This window comes from Furipterus horrens, unplaced genomic scaffold (genome assembly GCF_987537825.1).
Source record: "Furipterus horrens unplaced genomic scaffold, mFurHor1.1.pri manual_scaffold_4, whole genome shotgun sequence".
Taxonomy (NCBI): Eukaryota; Metazoa; Chordata; class Mammalia; order Chiroptera; family Furipteridae; genus Furipterus; species Furipterus horrens.
In genome coordinates, this window is record NW_028327174.1 from 117,235,328 (window position 1) to 117,251,185 (window position 15,858).

The 15,858-nt window shown below is 38.6% G+C and overlaps 1 protein-coding gene across 3 annotated transcripts in view; it reads left to right on the forward strand.

Moving 5' to 3' along the window:
- Positions 1-15,858, forward strand: part of AUH (AU RNA binding methylglutaconyl-CoA hydratase) — a 181,555-nt gene that overhangs the window by 158,467 nt on the left and 7,230 nt on the right. For all 3 annotated transcript variants that reach the window (XM_090273973.1, XM_090273972.1, XM_090273971.1), the window contains 2 exons: positions 13,111-13,298; positions 15,581-15,631. In XM_090273973.1, the coding sequence (XP_090130099.1) occupies positions 13,111-13,298; positions 15,581-15,631 (239 nt within the window). The remainder of the gene's footprint in view (positions 1-13,110; positions 13,299-15,580; positions 15,632-15,858) is intronic.

A 15,858-nucleotide genomic window follows, 5' to 3' on the forward strand; every position in this document is an offset into this window, starting at 1 on the left:
CACTGAAATTTCGGCTGAATGAGGCATTGGCAATTTATCACGTGTTCCCTTTGTCTACATCCGAAACTCTTGACATCTTCTGAGGGGCCCAAGACTTAACTTGATCACCAAATTTGATTTTAAAATATGCAAATTAGGCTTGCCTCACAAATGCGCAGATGTTTGTCTTTTGACTGGGAATGGTGAAACTGCCACAGATATAATAAAACAAATCAGGGTTGTTTAGGCTCTTACAACAAGAAATAGCAGAGATAGACATGATCTGAAGGAAAGGAAATAAGTACGTATGTAAATTAAAAAATAAATTTTGCTAACTCCTTGTATACCGACAAGAACTCGGACTGCACTTTGGAATACGATTCACTATATAGAGCAGCACACAACCACTCACCACACTGTCTCGTGTGTAACTGAATAGCCTAGACAAGTATGAACCTGTCACTGGTCTCCAAGGGTGTCTCCTACCCCTCCCCACTCGAGGGAGGTTTGTTCTCAGCCAGTAGGAGAGCACTAGTGCTTCCCTCAATCTAAGATCGATCCAGCCTAGAGTGGCCGCATTAAGATAAGCTGCACAGAGAAAAACTTGACGTGATAGAAGAAAACTAACCGTAGTTTTGAAATCAGCATCCATATTTAAGTCTAAAACAGCTAAAAAAATCAAACTCAGTGGGAATTATGTTAAAAATTGTTCCCCTAAGTAATAAATATTAACGAAAGCTATATCACAAAGGTTTTAATTTCTTGCCTGTCAGCTTAATTTGATCTGGAAAAAAAATTTTATATCCAGTCTTTTTATTTTTTCTCTAATACTTAAAACTTTTGCTAAATCCTCCCTTAGCATAAGCCATGTAGAGGTCCAGCTGATGTGTTTCAGGTAGGTTGTGATGGGGCTAAGCAGCTAGGTTTTTCTCCTCTCCTCACTTATTCCTGTCTTTTCTCTCTTTCTCTTTGTGTGTGTGTGTGTTTACTCATTGCTTTACAACATGCTACAATGCCTTGGGTAATAGAAGGTATTACAGCACTTTAAATATTGGTCACAGATTGAAGGATAAATATTTTTATGCTTTTTGCATGATTGTGACATGTATTATGAGACCCAATAAGCATGCCATTTTTGCTCATATAGAGCACTCCTCTTTGACCTTGATAATTCGTTGTAAGAGGAAGTCAATTTGTAAACATGGAGCCCAGATGCATCAAAAAAGCACTTGCCTATAGCCTTCTGGTAGACTTACACAGTAATCAGTTGCAGGGGGCATTGTAATCCAAAGCTAACATTTTACTGCAGGATTTCCTCCACAATTCTAGGAAAAAATAACCTGAAGTGGGTGCTTTCTATGTGTGAGATGGGATTTAGAAGTAATTCAAAGGTGAGATGGGATTTAGACGTAATTCAAAGGTGATATTTACTTGAAGAAGTCAGTGATCAGTTCTAATTATGTTAACAGATGCCCTTAATGCAGAATCTACATAACTTTCAACCTAAAGTCTGTTGTATGCTTGTATGCATCTCCTTTAGTAGTATGGTTTCTTTCTTCAAAAAGTCATAAGAAAAAGGAAAAGATAAAGGCTAAAAAAGAAACCCCTCAAAATAAAAACAAAAATACTTGACATACTTTCAATAATCCTTTTAAAATTATGAAAACATAATTTATAATCCAAAACCATAAGTTGTGCTCAGTTATTTACATTACATTATAATTGATTATGAAATGTCAAAGCTTATTTTAAATTATCTAAATACATATAAATATAACAAAGGGAAAGTAGCATTTGTATTTGGTTTATTTTAGACTCTCAGGACTTGTGGGACTTCGGTCTGGAAGGAGAGGGGCGTCAGTGCCAGAGTGCTTGCTGGCACCACCCTGTGTCATGGGAGGGCTCTGCGCCCACAAGGCAGCGGGGAATATGAGGAGCAAAAGCAAGGTTGCTGTGTCTAAGCCACTGCTGATAATAAGTTTGCTACTTCAAATTTGTTGTAAGTAGTATAATCATAAGTCACAATTACCTAGGGGAAGAAAGTTTCTTGATACCTTCTCAAAATAATAGATTAAATGATGTAAAAAAAATTTGAACTAGAATATAACATTTCATATATATTTTCATTCTATCCAGGTAATAGATAAACATGAAAACATTTTGTTACATTATTAAAATATTTTAGCCATTTTCATTTTCTCTTAGTAATAGAATTGCAATTTTATTCACTATGCTATGTCAATACACTCAACAAGAAGATGACCTTTTGCAGCTCCCCTAACTACATGCAAGCAAGTTCTAAGCAATGAGGTGGAAGCTGAAGTTGTTCGCTAGAATTTAATTAATGGTTTTGAAAACAAAGCAACTTCTTGCCCTTCTCCCTTTTTCCTGCTATGTGGTTTGCAAACATGAAGGCAAAGGCTTCAACAGCCTTTTTTAGACCATGAAATAACCTGGAGAATAGAGATGCAGGCTTCAACAGCCTTTTTTAGACCATGAAATAACCTGGAGAATAGAGATGCAGGCTGAGGATAGCAAAGGAGAAACGTACAAGGAACCTGGGATCTGACATTATAGTGTGGCCATCTGTGATCTTTATGCAGCCTTGAGAAAAGTGGTGCCAGGATTTTGTGGTTGACTGTTAAATTTCAAGGAAGTGGTTAAATCAAAGCAGTAAAATTGTAGGTCTTGTTAAAGAGGCTGGATTTAATAAAGTGGACAGTGAAAGAGATGAAGATCTGCTAGTGTCACATGGTGAAGATCTCACTGCCAAAGAACTATCTCCATGCTTGTTTGTTAATGCTCATTCTTGATGCTTATCACCTGTTGGAACGAATATGCAGAACATGCATATGAACTCATGGCTGTTGTAAGTAAACTTGATCATGATATGAGCAGACTTAAACTTTAAAATGCAGCTCCACTGAAAGGAATTGGGGCTCTGGGGAGGTGGCTGATTCAGGGTCTGGGAAGGAAATATGATGATGAACTCAAATATTTTGTGATACCAAATAACAAAAGGTTATCAAAGACTGTTAAGGTCATGGTGAAAGGACTCTAAAGCTAATCTAAAGAAGTTCTCACTAGCCAACAATGAAGTTGTTTGAATATTAATAAAGATAATAACTACAGTGGATTCTAATGCATCAACTGTGTTAACATGCGCAAATTTATGATGATTCTCAAAGATTAAAAACATGTTGGTCACCTTTGGATGATATTAGGGAACCACCTTATTATTGTGAAAATTAGCAAAGAAAGGAAAATAATCAGCCATTTAAAAACTAAGTTACAAACTTATTTTTGTATTATTGATAGATTACAAGCAAAAGACACAAGAAAAAACACCCATTTTAAGTGTTTTCATCCTGTTATTTTGTCTGTGGCTTTAGACAATGGTTCAAAGTCACCTACTTCCAGAATTTCACTGTCAAGAAGAGGATTATATTTGGTTGTGAACGAACCTTGGGTATTTGCAGTTCTGCTCATTCTTTCACCAACCAGCAGGCTGTAAGCACTTGTACATTGCCTCATATTGTCTGTAAGACTGAATTTCAGCTCTCTTACTTGTGATTGCACCTCCTTCTCATCTTAGCCCAGGACCCCAGAGTTATACCTGGGCTTCAACATCATCAATAATGTCTCCATTCTGAATCTAGATTTCTTGCACCTCACTCTAACACCCCAGCCTTCAAGTTCTCCTTGGACCTCATTGAATCAAGTCCATGGACACTTTCACTCTCAGCCATATCCCTCCTCTCCCCACCCAGCTTAGGTTTTATGATCTTGTGTGATAATGTCATCCTTAAAAATGACTTCACCTTCATATCAACCTCATAGGGGAACTGTGAGGATTAAATGAGTGAATTAACACGTAGGGAGCGTCTGCTCAGTAAATGTCAGCTATTGCTATTACTTGGCTTCTCTCCTCTGTTTGCACTTGTCCGGCAGAGTTCCAGATTATCTGCCTATTCTGTGCTGCCCCCAGACGACTAAACGTCTCTGGAAAAGAAAATAGACAACCACACTGACTCACCTCACAACCACAGATCTCAAATGTGTGATTAATTCTTACCAGAAATCCTACCATATTTCCCTATATGTTTGCCTTCCACTCTTCAGAATGTGTATCCAAATATTTTTTCTCAGTCCATCTATACTTCCAGACATTTTTGGTACAAATAACAGGAAATCCTATTTCAGGTTGCTTAAAAAATAAGAAAATGTCTTAAAATACCACACAGAGTAAGGCAATTTCAGGATGGGTAAATTCAGTAGCGTAGTAATGCCTTTCTGTTGTGCCATCTTCAAGTTGAGGATTAATCTTTTGCTGGTTTCTGTCAGTTGTAAGATGGCTGTCATTGCTCCAGGTGTCACACATAGACATGACGGCATCATGGAAGAAGCCTGTTTATTCCTATTTCAGTGAGAACATTTTTCCTGTAAGACTCCTGCACATGTAATTCAAAGAAGGCTGGGTGAATGGTGGTGAGGTAGATGTCCAAAAGAGGTTGGCTACTGCTGAGCACCATCTTCCTGCTGCACTCTTCCCACCTGGGTCCACTCCAGTGGGCACTTCTCAGGCTCTTGCTGGCTCCTCTGCGTCTTTATCTGTCAACAGTCTCCCTAGGGGATCTCATCCAGGCCCCTGGCTTTGAATGCCATCTATATAATGGTGATCATTAATAAACAGACTGAACATCCAGTTACATGCCCACTTATATAAGTAAAAGACATATTTCACATGGCCAGAGTACACCCCATCACCTCCTGTTTCTCCATTGTCAGTACACCTATTCATGCACTTAAACCAGAAATCTAAGCAGTGGATTGGTTTCCCTTTCTCACATCCATTTCTTTAGCAATTTTGGACAATATTGGCCCCAAATTTCAACCGCTGCCTCTTCCTTCACTGCTCTAGTTCAGTTCAGTCTGCCACCATACCATACTTGGATAGGAACAATAAGTAGCCTCCTGTTGGGCACCTTGCTTTTATCTCATCCCTATAATCTCTTCTCTTCCAAGCTTACAAAGGATCTTCCAAAGTGCTTATTAAATTATGTCACTTGCCACTCAGAACCCTCCAATGTCATATCATAGAGTAAGATGTAAACCTACACTGCATCTGTGTGATCTAAACTCTGCCTGTCCAACCTCTCACATCCTTCTCTTGGTAGCTCAGTGGCCTCTTTTCTCATCCTTGAACACACTGAGCTTGGCTTCCCCTTAGGGCCTTTGCATGGCTGATCTCATCATTCCATGTTCTACTTGATCTTCATGTGGCCACCGTTTAGCATTCAGACATGGGCCTCACATTTATTTGACAGATTCCCCCCCCCCCCAATCTAAATCAGCCATCTAGTGATTGCCTCAGAACGTTTTTCCTGCCTTAAATTCTCTCCATAACGTTCATTACACCCTTAGTTCTTTTCTAAGGGCTTGTTTATTGCCCCCTTCCCTCTCTCTCTGCCTTTAAGATTATAAGCTTCATGATGTAGGGATGGTCCATTTGGTTCACTAATGTTCGTTCAGCACCTGGGGACAGTGCCTGGCACACATTAGGTCACTCAACCAATAAATTAGTGAGTGAGTGCACAAATGGATTTTATTTGCAAAATGTAAAACATAAACTCCCATTGCATTTCATCTATTTTTGAAAGAAAGTAAAACAAAACTAGTTATTGTATCATTCATGACACTGGAAAGCATGTAACAGAAATTGAGTCTGGCCACCCTAAATGGACAGGCAATATATTGTACGGTTCACAGAATCAATAGAGAACAGTGCTTAGAGCACAAAACAGAACTAGACAGTCCACCCATGGTTGGGGTCACAATACAAGAATCAGCAGGCCTGCACATCCCTGCCCCAGAAAGTCTTAAGTGTTTCAAGGTCACCCAGTCAGGACTCCCAGTGATGCCTGCCCAGTTGTGCCAGGGCAGAGAGGAAGATGTGGCCCCTCGGCCTCCATTGGTGGGATCTACTGTCACAGGCTGCATACAGGTGGGGGGTTCTCCAAAAGAAAGACCAGGATTTTAATGAAGGCAGTGGAGTTGAGTTGCCAACGACAAGCATTTTAAGCTTTTGGGACTTGTTTTGCCAATTTCTCCGAGCTGGTTGGTGCCCTGTCGCAAACTGTATGAACATCTGCTTACCTCCTTCCTCCTCTTGGCTCACAGCTTGTCCTCAAACCCAGATCTTCAGTAGAGGATGAGGTTCTCAAAATACTGTTTGCAGAATATGTTCTTGGATGCTCGCAGTAAAAACTGGTGCTTCTAGGCCCAGGTTCTCATGGGATTTTGTCCTGCTCCTTTTAGGCTATTCTTCTGCCTCTCATGCCTCTCCCTGTACTTTTCTGGTTCCAACACCGGATTACCTGAGAGCCCCTCCATAGCTGTCCTGTGCGAACTGCCCACCCTGATCCCTGACACACACTACTCTCCTGGTGCCTATCAATGTTATTTGTTTGCTTATTGTGGGCTGCCAAACAGGAGGCAGCGGCTTTGTTTACTTCACAGCTGTGTCCACATACCTAAACAGGAAGTTGCAGTTAGTACTTGAATGAATGAATGAATGTGTTGTCTCTTAGAAATTAGTTTCAAAAGATGAATCCCAAAATGGCGTTGGTTATTCTGAAGTGGCAGATACTCATTTGGTTATGTAAACTCTGTTGCTTTATTAAAAATCACCTCCATCTAAAGTTTCACAGCAGTGGGTCTTCACATCCCACTGTCCCTTTATGTGAATGTTAGAGCCCATTAGAAGTACAGAACCTTAGGGCCTGCCTCAGACCCACTGAGTCAGTCTTATTGTTTACAGAGCCAAAGCAAAAAGCCTTAGAGGTCAGCCAGTGAGCACTCCCACATTAGAAGCGGGAGGGACAGTGGCCAAGATGCTTCCTTTTTTCGTACCATAGTAATGTGGCTTTGGATCTCAATTTCCCCTTGTTGTTCTGATGTACCCGCATGCAGACTCATGAAACACCACAAAATACCCTTTTCTGATAGGTGATAAAGTGACTCAGGAATAGTTTTTTGTGGAAGCTGCTATAAGTTTACTACCCCTAAGAACAGTTGAGGTTCTTGTTTTTTAGGAGGAGCCTGTGAACTTTTGTGGAAGTTCTCAGCTCAGGTGCACATTTCTCCTTGATTCAACAGTATAGTGGAGACCTACAGGAGTGTCCTGAATGTTATTACTTGCGGATACCATGATCTCTGAGGACTACAGCTAGCACAAGGAAACTGAGGCTTCCTGAAGTCTGCATGCCTCTTGGGATCACAGGCGGGGAGTGGCTTAGATGCTTTTACTTAGTGGCTGGCTCTTTGTCTCTCTGTACTCTGGTCTTCCTGAATGCTGGAGCACTTTTATTCCTGTTTCAGTGTCATATTACCTACATAGTGCAGAACATTTTGGAAAGAATAATCAAGGCTGACCTGTACAGAGACACTTGACTGTTTGGGCATACAGGTATCCCCCATATAACATGGTAATTCTATAACACAGTTTCACTCTAACACAATATGACTGTAGAAGATATCCAAGAATTGTTGGTAGAAGGAGAAACTGATGGAGCAGCTTTGATGGAAATGACATCTGGAATGTGCCAAGATATAACTCAGGGGACGACAGCCCTGATGAAAACGAAGACATTAAACAGTTTACTCTAAAAAGTGTAAACAAAGGCCTATACTTAGCGGAACAGATAAGAGTCATATTTCTTAAACGAAGATCCTTGCACTGAAAGGAGCACAAAGTTTAAGAGAGAACTTCAAAAGTGCTTAGCATCATATAACGTTATAAAGGTCTCCCAGCTAAAAGCAAGCAATCTAAAATAACAGATTTTTTGCAAAAAGTAGAGCGTAGAAATCAAGATAATGCTGAAGAAAGTTCAAAGGATGAGGATATCTTGTCAAAAAGAAAACACATTCGGTTAATGGAGCCTTAGTAGTGATGATGAGGAAAACATTGCTTAATTCATATTAATATGTAAAACTTTTGGTGGAAATTGCTTTACTAAAGGCATTTCTCTTAATTATAAAAATATAATAGTATGTTTTTTATAAATTTTGGAACCTAATCCCTATTTTTGTTTTGTATAACATGAGTTTGCATAACACAGCATGTGTTAGGAACCTGACAACCATGTTATATGGGGGTTACCTGTATTTGATAGGTGTATATGCCTATTTATATTAGGTACCTACTTATATATACCACACACATCTTTTTTATCAAATAAATTGAAACCATGCATTCATCTTATGATGGGCTGTACGTATATGCATAGTAGGTAAGAATCAGGCAGAATTAGGTTTGGACCCAATTTCTGCAACCTAATTTAATAACTTAGAGCAAATCATGAAAAGTCTCTAAACCTCAGAGCAGGCCCGGCCAGGAGGCAGGGCTCTGTGCTGGAGGCTGTTGGGATAGATTATAGTGAGAGTTTGAATCAAGTCTTGTAGAGCTCTGGGATCTTGGATGTGGTAGGAGTGCTGTCAGAGTTGAACAATTTTATTTAATTTCATTGTTTAATTTTCTCAGTCCCTAGGACTATATCTATAGATGGCACTTGAGTGATCCTGAACTCAGATGCCAGTGAGAACGATAGCCAGCTTTGAGCTAATATTAGAATTTAAAATTCAAAATTAATAAAACATGAATTGAAATAAATTCTCTCTACTGTGCCTATTTGTATTTAGACTTAAAATTCGACTCCTTTCCTTCCACATCTGGTCTTAGGGACACTTTTTCTTTCTCAAGTTGTGATGTGGTGCTACACTAAACCCTGGTAGTATTTTGTTTTATTTTATAATGGAAAATAGCTCTTCATAAACACAGGAATTTCAAACTGGAATACAATGTTGACATAAAGAGAGTTTCTATTTAGGGTGACTATTCATGACATGTTTGTAGAAATCTGCGATTCCCCATCAGTCATGTTTAGTTTATTGTCATATTGCACTGCAGTTTATTCCATTTCTGCAGCTCTTTGCTCACACTGTCATTATTAATTGAGCAAGACAAATTGAGCAGGCCATATCATTTTTATAAAATTTAAGATCATACATTTTTATATTGCTGGAGGTGGTTATCTTCAACTCCACAAATGTAAAAAGACAATCATTTGATTTCTTCAGACTGTTTGCAGCATAGGAAAGTGGTCCAGGTAAATTCTTACCAAACAGATTCCCTAAAGAAAAATCTTTAGTAAGAATGAGTGAATTAAATTATAGATTGATGTAACTATTTAAGATAGCCCCTTTCCACGTACAAGTGATATCATGTGGTATTTGTCTTTCTCTGGCTGGCTTAATTCACTTAGCACAATACACTCCAGATCCATATAAACTGTTTCAAAATGTAGTTTCTTCTTTTTTACTGCTGCATAGTACTCCATTGTGTAAATATACCACAGCTTTTTTATCCACTCATCTTACTGATGGGCACTAAAGCTGTTTCCAGATCTTGGCTATTGTAAATATCACTGCTGTGTAGATAGGAGTACATATATTCTTTTGCCTATGTGTTTCAGGATACTTGGGTTATATTCCCAGAAGTGGAATCACTGGGTCAAAAGGGAGTTCCATTTTCAAATTTTTGAGTAAACTCCATACTGTTTCCCATAGTGGCTGCACCAGTCTGCACTCCGACCATTAGTGCCCTAGGGTTCCTTTTCTCCACATCCTCGCCAGCACTTGTTTGTTGATTTATTGACGATAGCCATTCTGACAGGTATGAGGTGATATCTTATGACTTTAATTTGCATTTCTCTGATGATTAATGATGTTGAGCATCTTTTAATATGTCTCTGGGCCATCTGTATAACTTCTTTGAAGAAGTATCTATCCAGGCCTTTTGTTCATTCCTTTGAGTGCCAACATTGCTGTGAGTAACACAAATTTTCCTGAAAGTGCCAGCGTCGCTCCCAGCGACTCTTTTTTTCAATGGCTATAAATGTAACTAACAATGGAATAATTCGTATTTTATGTTTTCTCTTTTTTTGTACCTCAGGTTATATGTTGATACAACGTTTTCTCATGTTGATCCAAATTTCAAATTACACGTGGCACTCAAAGGGTTAATTGGGTTTTTGTGATCGCAGTAAATAAAATATAATAGCATAAAAGATTAAAGATTAAAAAAAAAAAAGGATAGCCCCTTTTAAAAAATGGTGCTGAGAAAACTACATTTCTACTTGGTAAAACATGAAGTTGAACCCTTGCCATACACATATATAAAATTACCTTGAAATGAGTCTAAGGTCTTAACATAAGAATGGAGACTACAAAACTCTTAGAAGAGAACAGTGGGGAATCTAAGTGACATTGGATCTGGCAACAATTTCTTGGTTATGACAGCAAAAGCACAGGAAACAAAAGAAAAAAATAGACAAATTGGATGTCATCAAAATTAAAAACTTTGTGCATCAGATACTATCTGCAGAGTGCAAAGGCAACCCATGAAATGGGAGAAAACATTTTCTGATTATTTAGCTGATGAGGGATTAATATTCAGAATATATAAAGAATTTCTACAGCTCAACTACAACAAACAAAACCATTTACAAAATGGTCAAAGGACTTAAGTAGACTTTTCTCCAAAGAAGATGCAGCTAGCTAATAAGCACATGGCAACATCACTCATGAGTTGTTAGGGAAATGCAAATCAAAACCATAGTCCACAGTGATGTACCACCTCATACCCATTAGGATGACTTCCTTAAAAAAAAAGAAAAGAACAAGTATTAATGAGAATATGGAGGAATTAGAACAATTGTGCCCTTTTGATGGCACTGTAAAGTAGTACAGCTGCTATGGAAATTACTATGGCATTCCTCAAAAATATTAACATAGAATTACTATATGATCCAACAATTTCATTTCTGGCTGTCTACCCAAAAAGAATTGAAAGCAGTGCTTCAAAGAATTGTGCACACATATCCATAGCAGCATTGTTCTTAGTATCCAAAAGGTGGAAGCAACCCACAATGGTATATTATTCAGCCTTACACATGCTACAACCTTAAAGACATTAGGCTAAGTGAACTAAGCCAGTCATGGATGGACAAGTGCTGTATGAGTCCACTTACATGAAGAACCTGGAGTAGATGGCTTATACTGTCAACCAGAACAGCCAAGTCTTGGGTGCAGTGTTAGTTGGTGAGCCAAGGAGAGGATTTTTCCTGGGATCCTCTTACCCTAACGTGTCCTCCAGCATTTAGTTCATTGATAAAAGCATGGGGTTGTATTCCATTCAGCTCAAGGGAGTGAGTCTGTATAACGGTGTTAGTTTCATGACTGTTCCTTTGTTTACTTTTTATACAGTCCTCCTTCCTGGAGAATGGCAGTAGAAGCAACATGCTATGATGAATGGGTTTAAGCTTATGGATGAGTTTCAGTTGAGTAAAAAGTGTCACAGTGACAATGACCATTGAGGGTTAGATTTGTTATTTTAACCAATCTACATTAAACTTTTTACAGGACACAAAAGAATGATTTCCTAATGTGCTTATCATGAACACTATCCATAGGTTCTTCAGTCTCATGAAAATTCTGATTAGCTTCATGAGTAAATATAGCTATCTGGGTTGTATTATTGATATCTTTGTTCTAATTAGCTGCCCTTGGAAACACCATAAATAACTTGTGTTTTCCATGCAGCTTGTCCCATAAGTTCTCCAATCTATCTTTACTACACTGAGTAACAGCATTGTTTACAGTTCAGTTTAAATTTGTCAGTGCTTAATTTTTTCAGATACATTTTCTGCCATATCAAGTAAACACTTACAAACTCAGCATTTCTAGCTGCTCCAGCAGTGTAACATTTAATGAGTAACTGCATTTTACAGAAGCAGTAGTAATTTTATTTATGTTAAAAAAAAATCCCTGTTGAAAATGTCAGCCCTTTTCCAATTCACTAAAGTTTCTTTTTTTTTAATCACCCATATTTTTGTAAGTACTGGTCATGGTTCTTACTATGGTTGCTTGACCCATGTTCTTCTATTGCAGGCATGCTTTGTTAAACATGTGGGAATGTATTGTACTTAATTGCTGAAGGGAAATATGCTTTCTTGAAACTTGTGGTCTTTAGGTTCATTTTTCCACTTTTGATTAAGATGCAAATAAAAAATTTTGCTTTCCTTTTAAAGCTGTGTGAAGAAAGCAAACCTGTCCATCTATGGAGTGTTGAATAGAGCTGTGAATGAGTGTGGAGGCCAGATAAATAGAGGACAGTGTTTCCTACAGGGGCACCACAGTTGACTCTCAGGGAGAAATCGTTTTCTGTATGAAATTACCCACCCAGTTTTTAATTGTTGTTGGTAACTAATGCAGGAAAAAAAAAAAAGTGTAAATTTTGTGGGCCAAACAAAACACAGTAAAACTTGGCCATCACCCACTCCCCTGCCTCCTGCTACCAGTGGCCTGGGCAGCCCATCAGCCGTTCAAGCATAAGGTTTAGACAAACCTTAATATTGCAGCTGTTTTTATGTTGAGGTTGCCAATAAGAATATTACCTGATCTTGTCCAGTTTTTTGTTGGATGAAATCTCAGCCTTACTGTCAGGAGATGATTAGTACTTGTACTGAAAAATAACTACCAGCACAAAGCCTATTATCTTGAGTAATCTATCTTTTTTAAAAATTAAATTAATGTTTATTTACATGTCATTTACTATAAATGATACTTTGAAAGCACGTGAGTTGGATTTCTCAGATTTGGTAAGTTTTGGTAAGATAAACTGAAAGACAGACGCCATGCTTGAGGGCCCTGTCATTTATTCCTCTGGTCAGTGGGCTCAGGCACAACCTCGCTTGCCCACTGCTATGCAGCTTGTGATTATTGACATGGAATGGCTGTGGGTTTGATTCCAGAGCACACCAGCTGTGTTGTAAGTAACAGTCAGCGCCTGAGTCACTTAATAATAATACAAGATTCTCAAGTGCTTCTCGATGTTAATTTTATAAACTAAGAAATGAGATTATGTTTTGAAACCATTTTCCAATTACTAATTTTGAAATATAAACTCATGGCTCTGGTTTATTTTTATAAATGAAGAAATGAGTTATTGAAATGTTAAAAGTAAAGGATATCAAATCATTGCCTACATTTTCTCTCTTGTCCACTCTGCAGGGGGAACACAGCGACTGCCTCGCACAATTGGGATGTCCCTGGCTAAAGAGCTCATCTTCTCTGCACGTGTGCTTGATGGTCAAGAAGCCAGAGCAGTGGGCTTGATCAGCCACGTTCTAGAACAGAACCAGGAAGGCGATGCTGCCTACAGAAAGGCCTTGGACCTGGCGAGAGAGTTTTTACCTCAGGTACTTCATTTCTTTTTTTTTTCTTTTTAGGTAACTTTTATAGCAAATTAACAAAAGCAAGAATCACCTCATGTACCCATGATGCCCTTGACTTGCTTTTCATGGAGAAAAGTACATGGTAGCTGCAAAATAGTATACTAGATTAATATAAAAAGCCTTCAGAATTAAAATTCAGGTTTGAAGGTAATCTGAAGTCCTTACTATAGCCATACTTTGATAATGCATCACAGGCATGTTTGTCATGTGTACCAGAACTTATTAGCACCTGAAGTTCATCACCTGAACACTTTGACCTGGGCCGTACACATGGAGGGAAATAGTGATGGCTGAGCTGTCACATTGGATCCCCCTGAACTGAAATACTTTGAAACACAAGAAAGGAGAGCACAGTCAGTCATGCCAAAGTGGGCTTTCATTGTGATAGCTTAACTTAAGATAATCTGCTTGAACAGCAACAGGTGTTAATCTTACTGTATTTGTTTTTATGGTGGCATAGGCATTAATTCCCGTGTGCACAATATACCGTATTTTTTGCACTATAACACGCATCTGACCATAAGACACACCTAGGTTTAGAGGAGGAAAACAATAAAAAATTATTCTGAACCAAATGGTATACTAAAATATTTAATAAAATATAACAATAATATTTCAACCATGTAAAGTGAACAGCATTCAACAGCGGTATTAAGAACCATCATCACTATCATTAACAAATGAGAAAAGACTTTAAGGTTCAAGTACTTTTCTAGTTTTCTGGGAACCCCAAGAAATCATCACCGATAGTGTCAGAATTTATGGGGGCCTTTAATAATAGGCATTGAGGGAGTTAAGAGGTATCACTAGCTGTAACAGTCACTGAGAGTATCACTGTCTTAGTTACAGGTTCTGGCGTTCTGCCCCCAGTGCCTGTAATGGCTAGTGATACCCCTTAATCCCCTCAGTGCCTATGTTACTACTAGAATAGTGACCCCATCATAACTCCCTTTATATACTACAAACTTCAGCATTTATGGCTGCTCACCCAGTTACTGCTGGCCTCACACAGAAATCTGGTGTGCACTGGAAACAGTATGGAGGGAGAAAATTATAGCCTCTGAAAAACATTTTTAAGCATGTGACTTAGGAGGAGACTTTAGATAGGTTAATGTTGATAAGCCAAAGCCCTGACTAGGAAAGCCTCTTCTTTTATACAAAATGCAGTCATGCCATCATGTGTTTATTCACCTTGTACTTCATGGAGTCCTTTGTTGTGCCTGTTAGTTAGAGCCTACCTTTTGTTTTGTTTCATTTTTTATTTTATTTTAATTTAATTTTTTTAATTCCCTACCTGAGGATATGTTTATTGATTTCAGAGAGAGGAAATTGGGGGAGGGGAGAGAAAGAGAGGAAGAAACATCAGTCAGTTGCCTCTCATATATGCTATTAGCAGGGATTGAACCTGCAATCCTGACCTGGGATTGAACCTGCAAACTTTTGGTGTATGGGATGACACTCCAACCAACTGAGCAACCCAGCCAGGGCAACCATCTTTCTATTTTAATACAAAAGACATTTAAAAATATTCCGTTGAATTCTAAGTTATCATACATAAAACATCTCTAGGAATTTAAAATGTGAATGAGTTACTAAATTCCATTTGCAGGATTGTGGTTTTCTAAGACAAAAGTAACGTTTCCCTTCTCATGGAAGACCCCAGTTCTTTCCTCTGTGACCCTCACACGTCTTGAAGGACTTACTTGGACTTTAAGTGTGTGCGCAGTGTGGGAACACTGCCTGCAGGACACTGTTTTACTGTATAACACCATCATGGCTGGTTAACGGTGCCCATGGAGTAAAGACACAACCAGTGTCTGAAGCACTGATGTTGGATTCTTGATGGCAACGTTTGCTAGATAAAGACTTCTGAACCCTAGCCGCATTTCTGTCACACTACTGACAGATGTGATGTCCTGCCAAACACTTTGTCTCCTTTACTTTTCTCTTCTAAACTTCTAGGGAGATCTGCTGAAGAATGGTAAACTCTGTGCTGGGCACACGCCACCTGCAGTGTGCCAGCCACAGGTCCCGTGGAGTCTGCAGAACATACTGATGCAGTGCAGTTGCTACACTTACTGTTTAAGACCTTGTGGGCTCCTGAGGGAAACTCTCATCAATTGCATCTTATAGCCATTCTTGCTTCTAGGCCATGGATCCAGCAATGAGAATTTCTGAATTTTGCTAAGATGTACAACATAAGCATAAATAATAATTCAAATCTGTTTCTTTAATTTGGATTTTAGGGACCTGTTGCAATGCGAGTGGCAAAATTAGCCATTAATCAAGGGATGGAGGTAAGTTCCTTCATGGTTGAGTTTGTTGTTGGTGTAGGTAGTAGAGATTTAATTTAAATGAACCATGTTTAGACTTCTATATATTTTTTAATGTTCTAAAATACATAGTTGTTAATTCATATCAATCACAGAATTTGGTTGTTTCACTGATGGCCATATAGCTTAATTGACATGCTTGTTATTTTGCCATTGAGTTAATAGCTTTATTGACTAGTAGTCATAGAAAA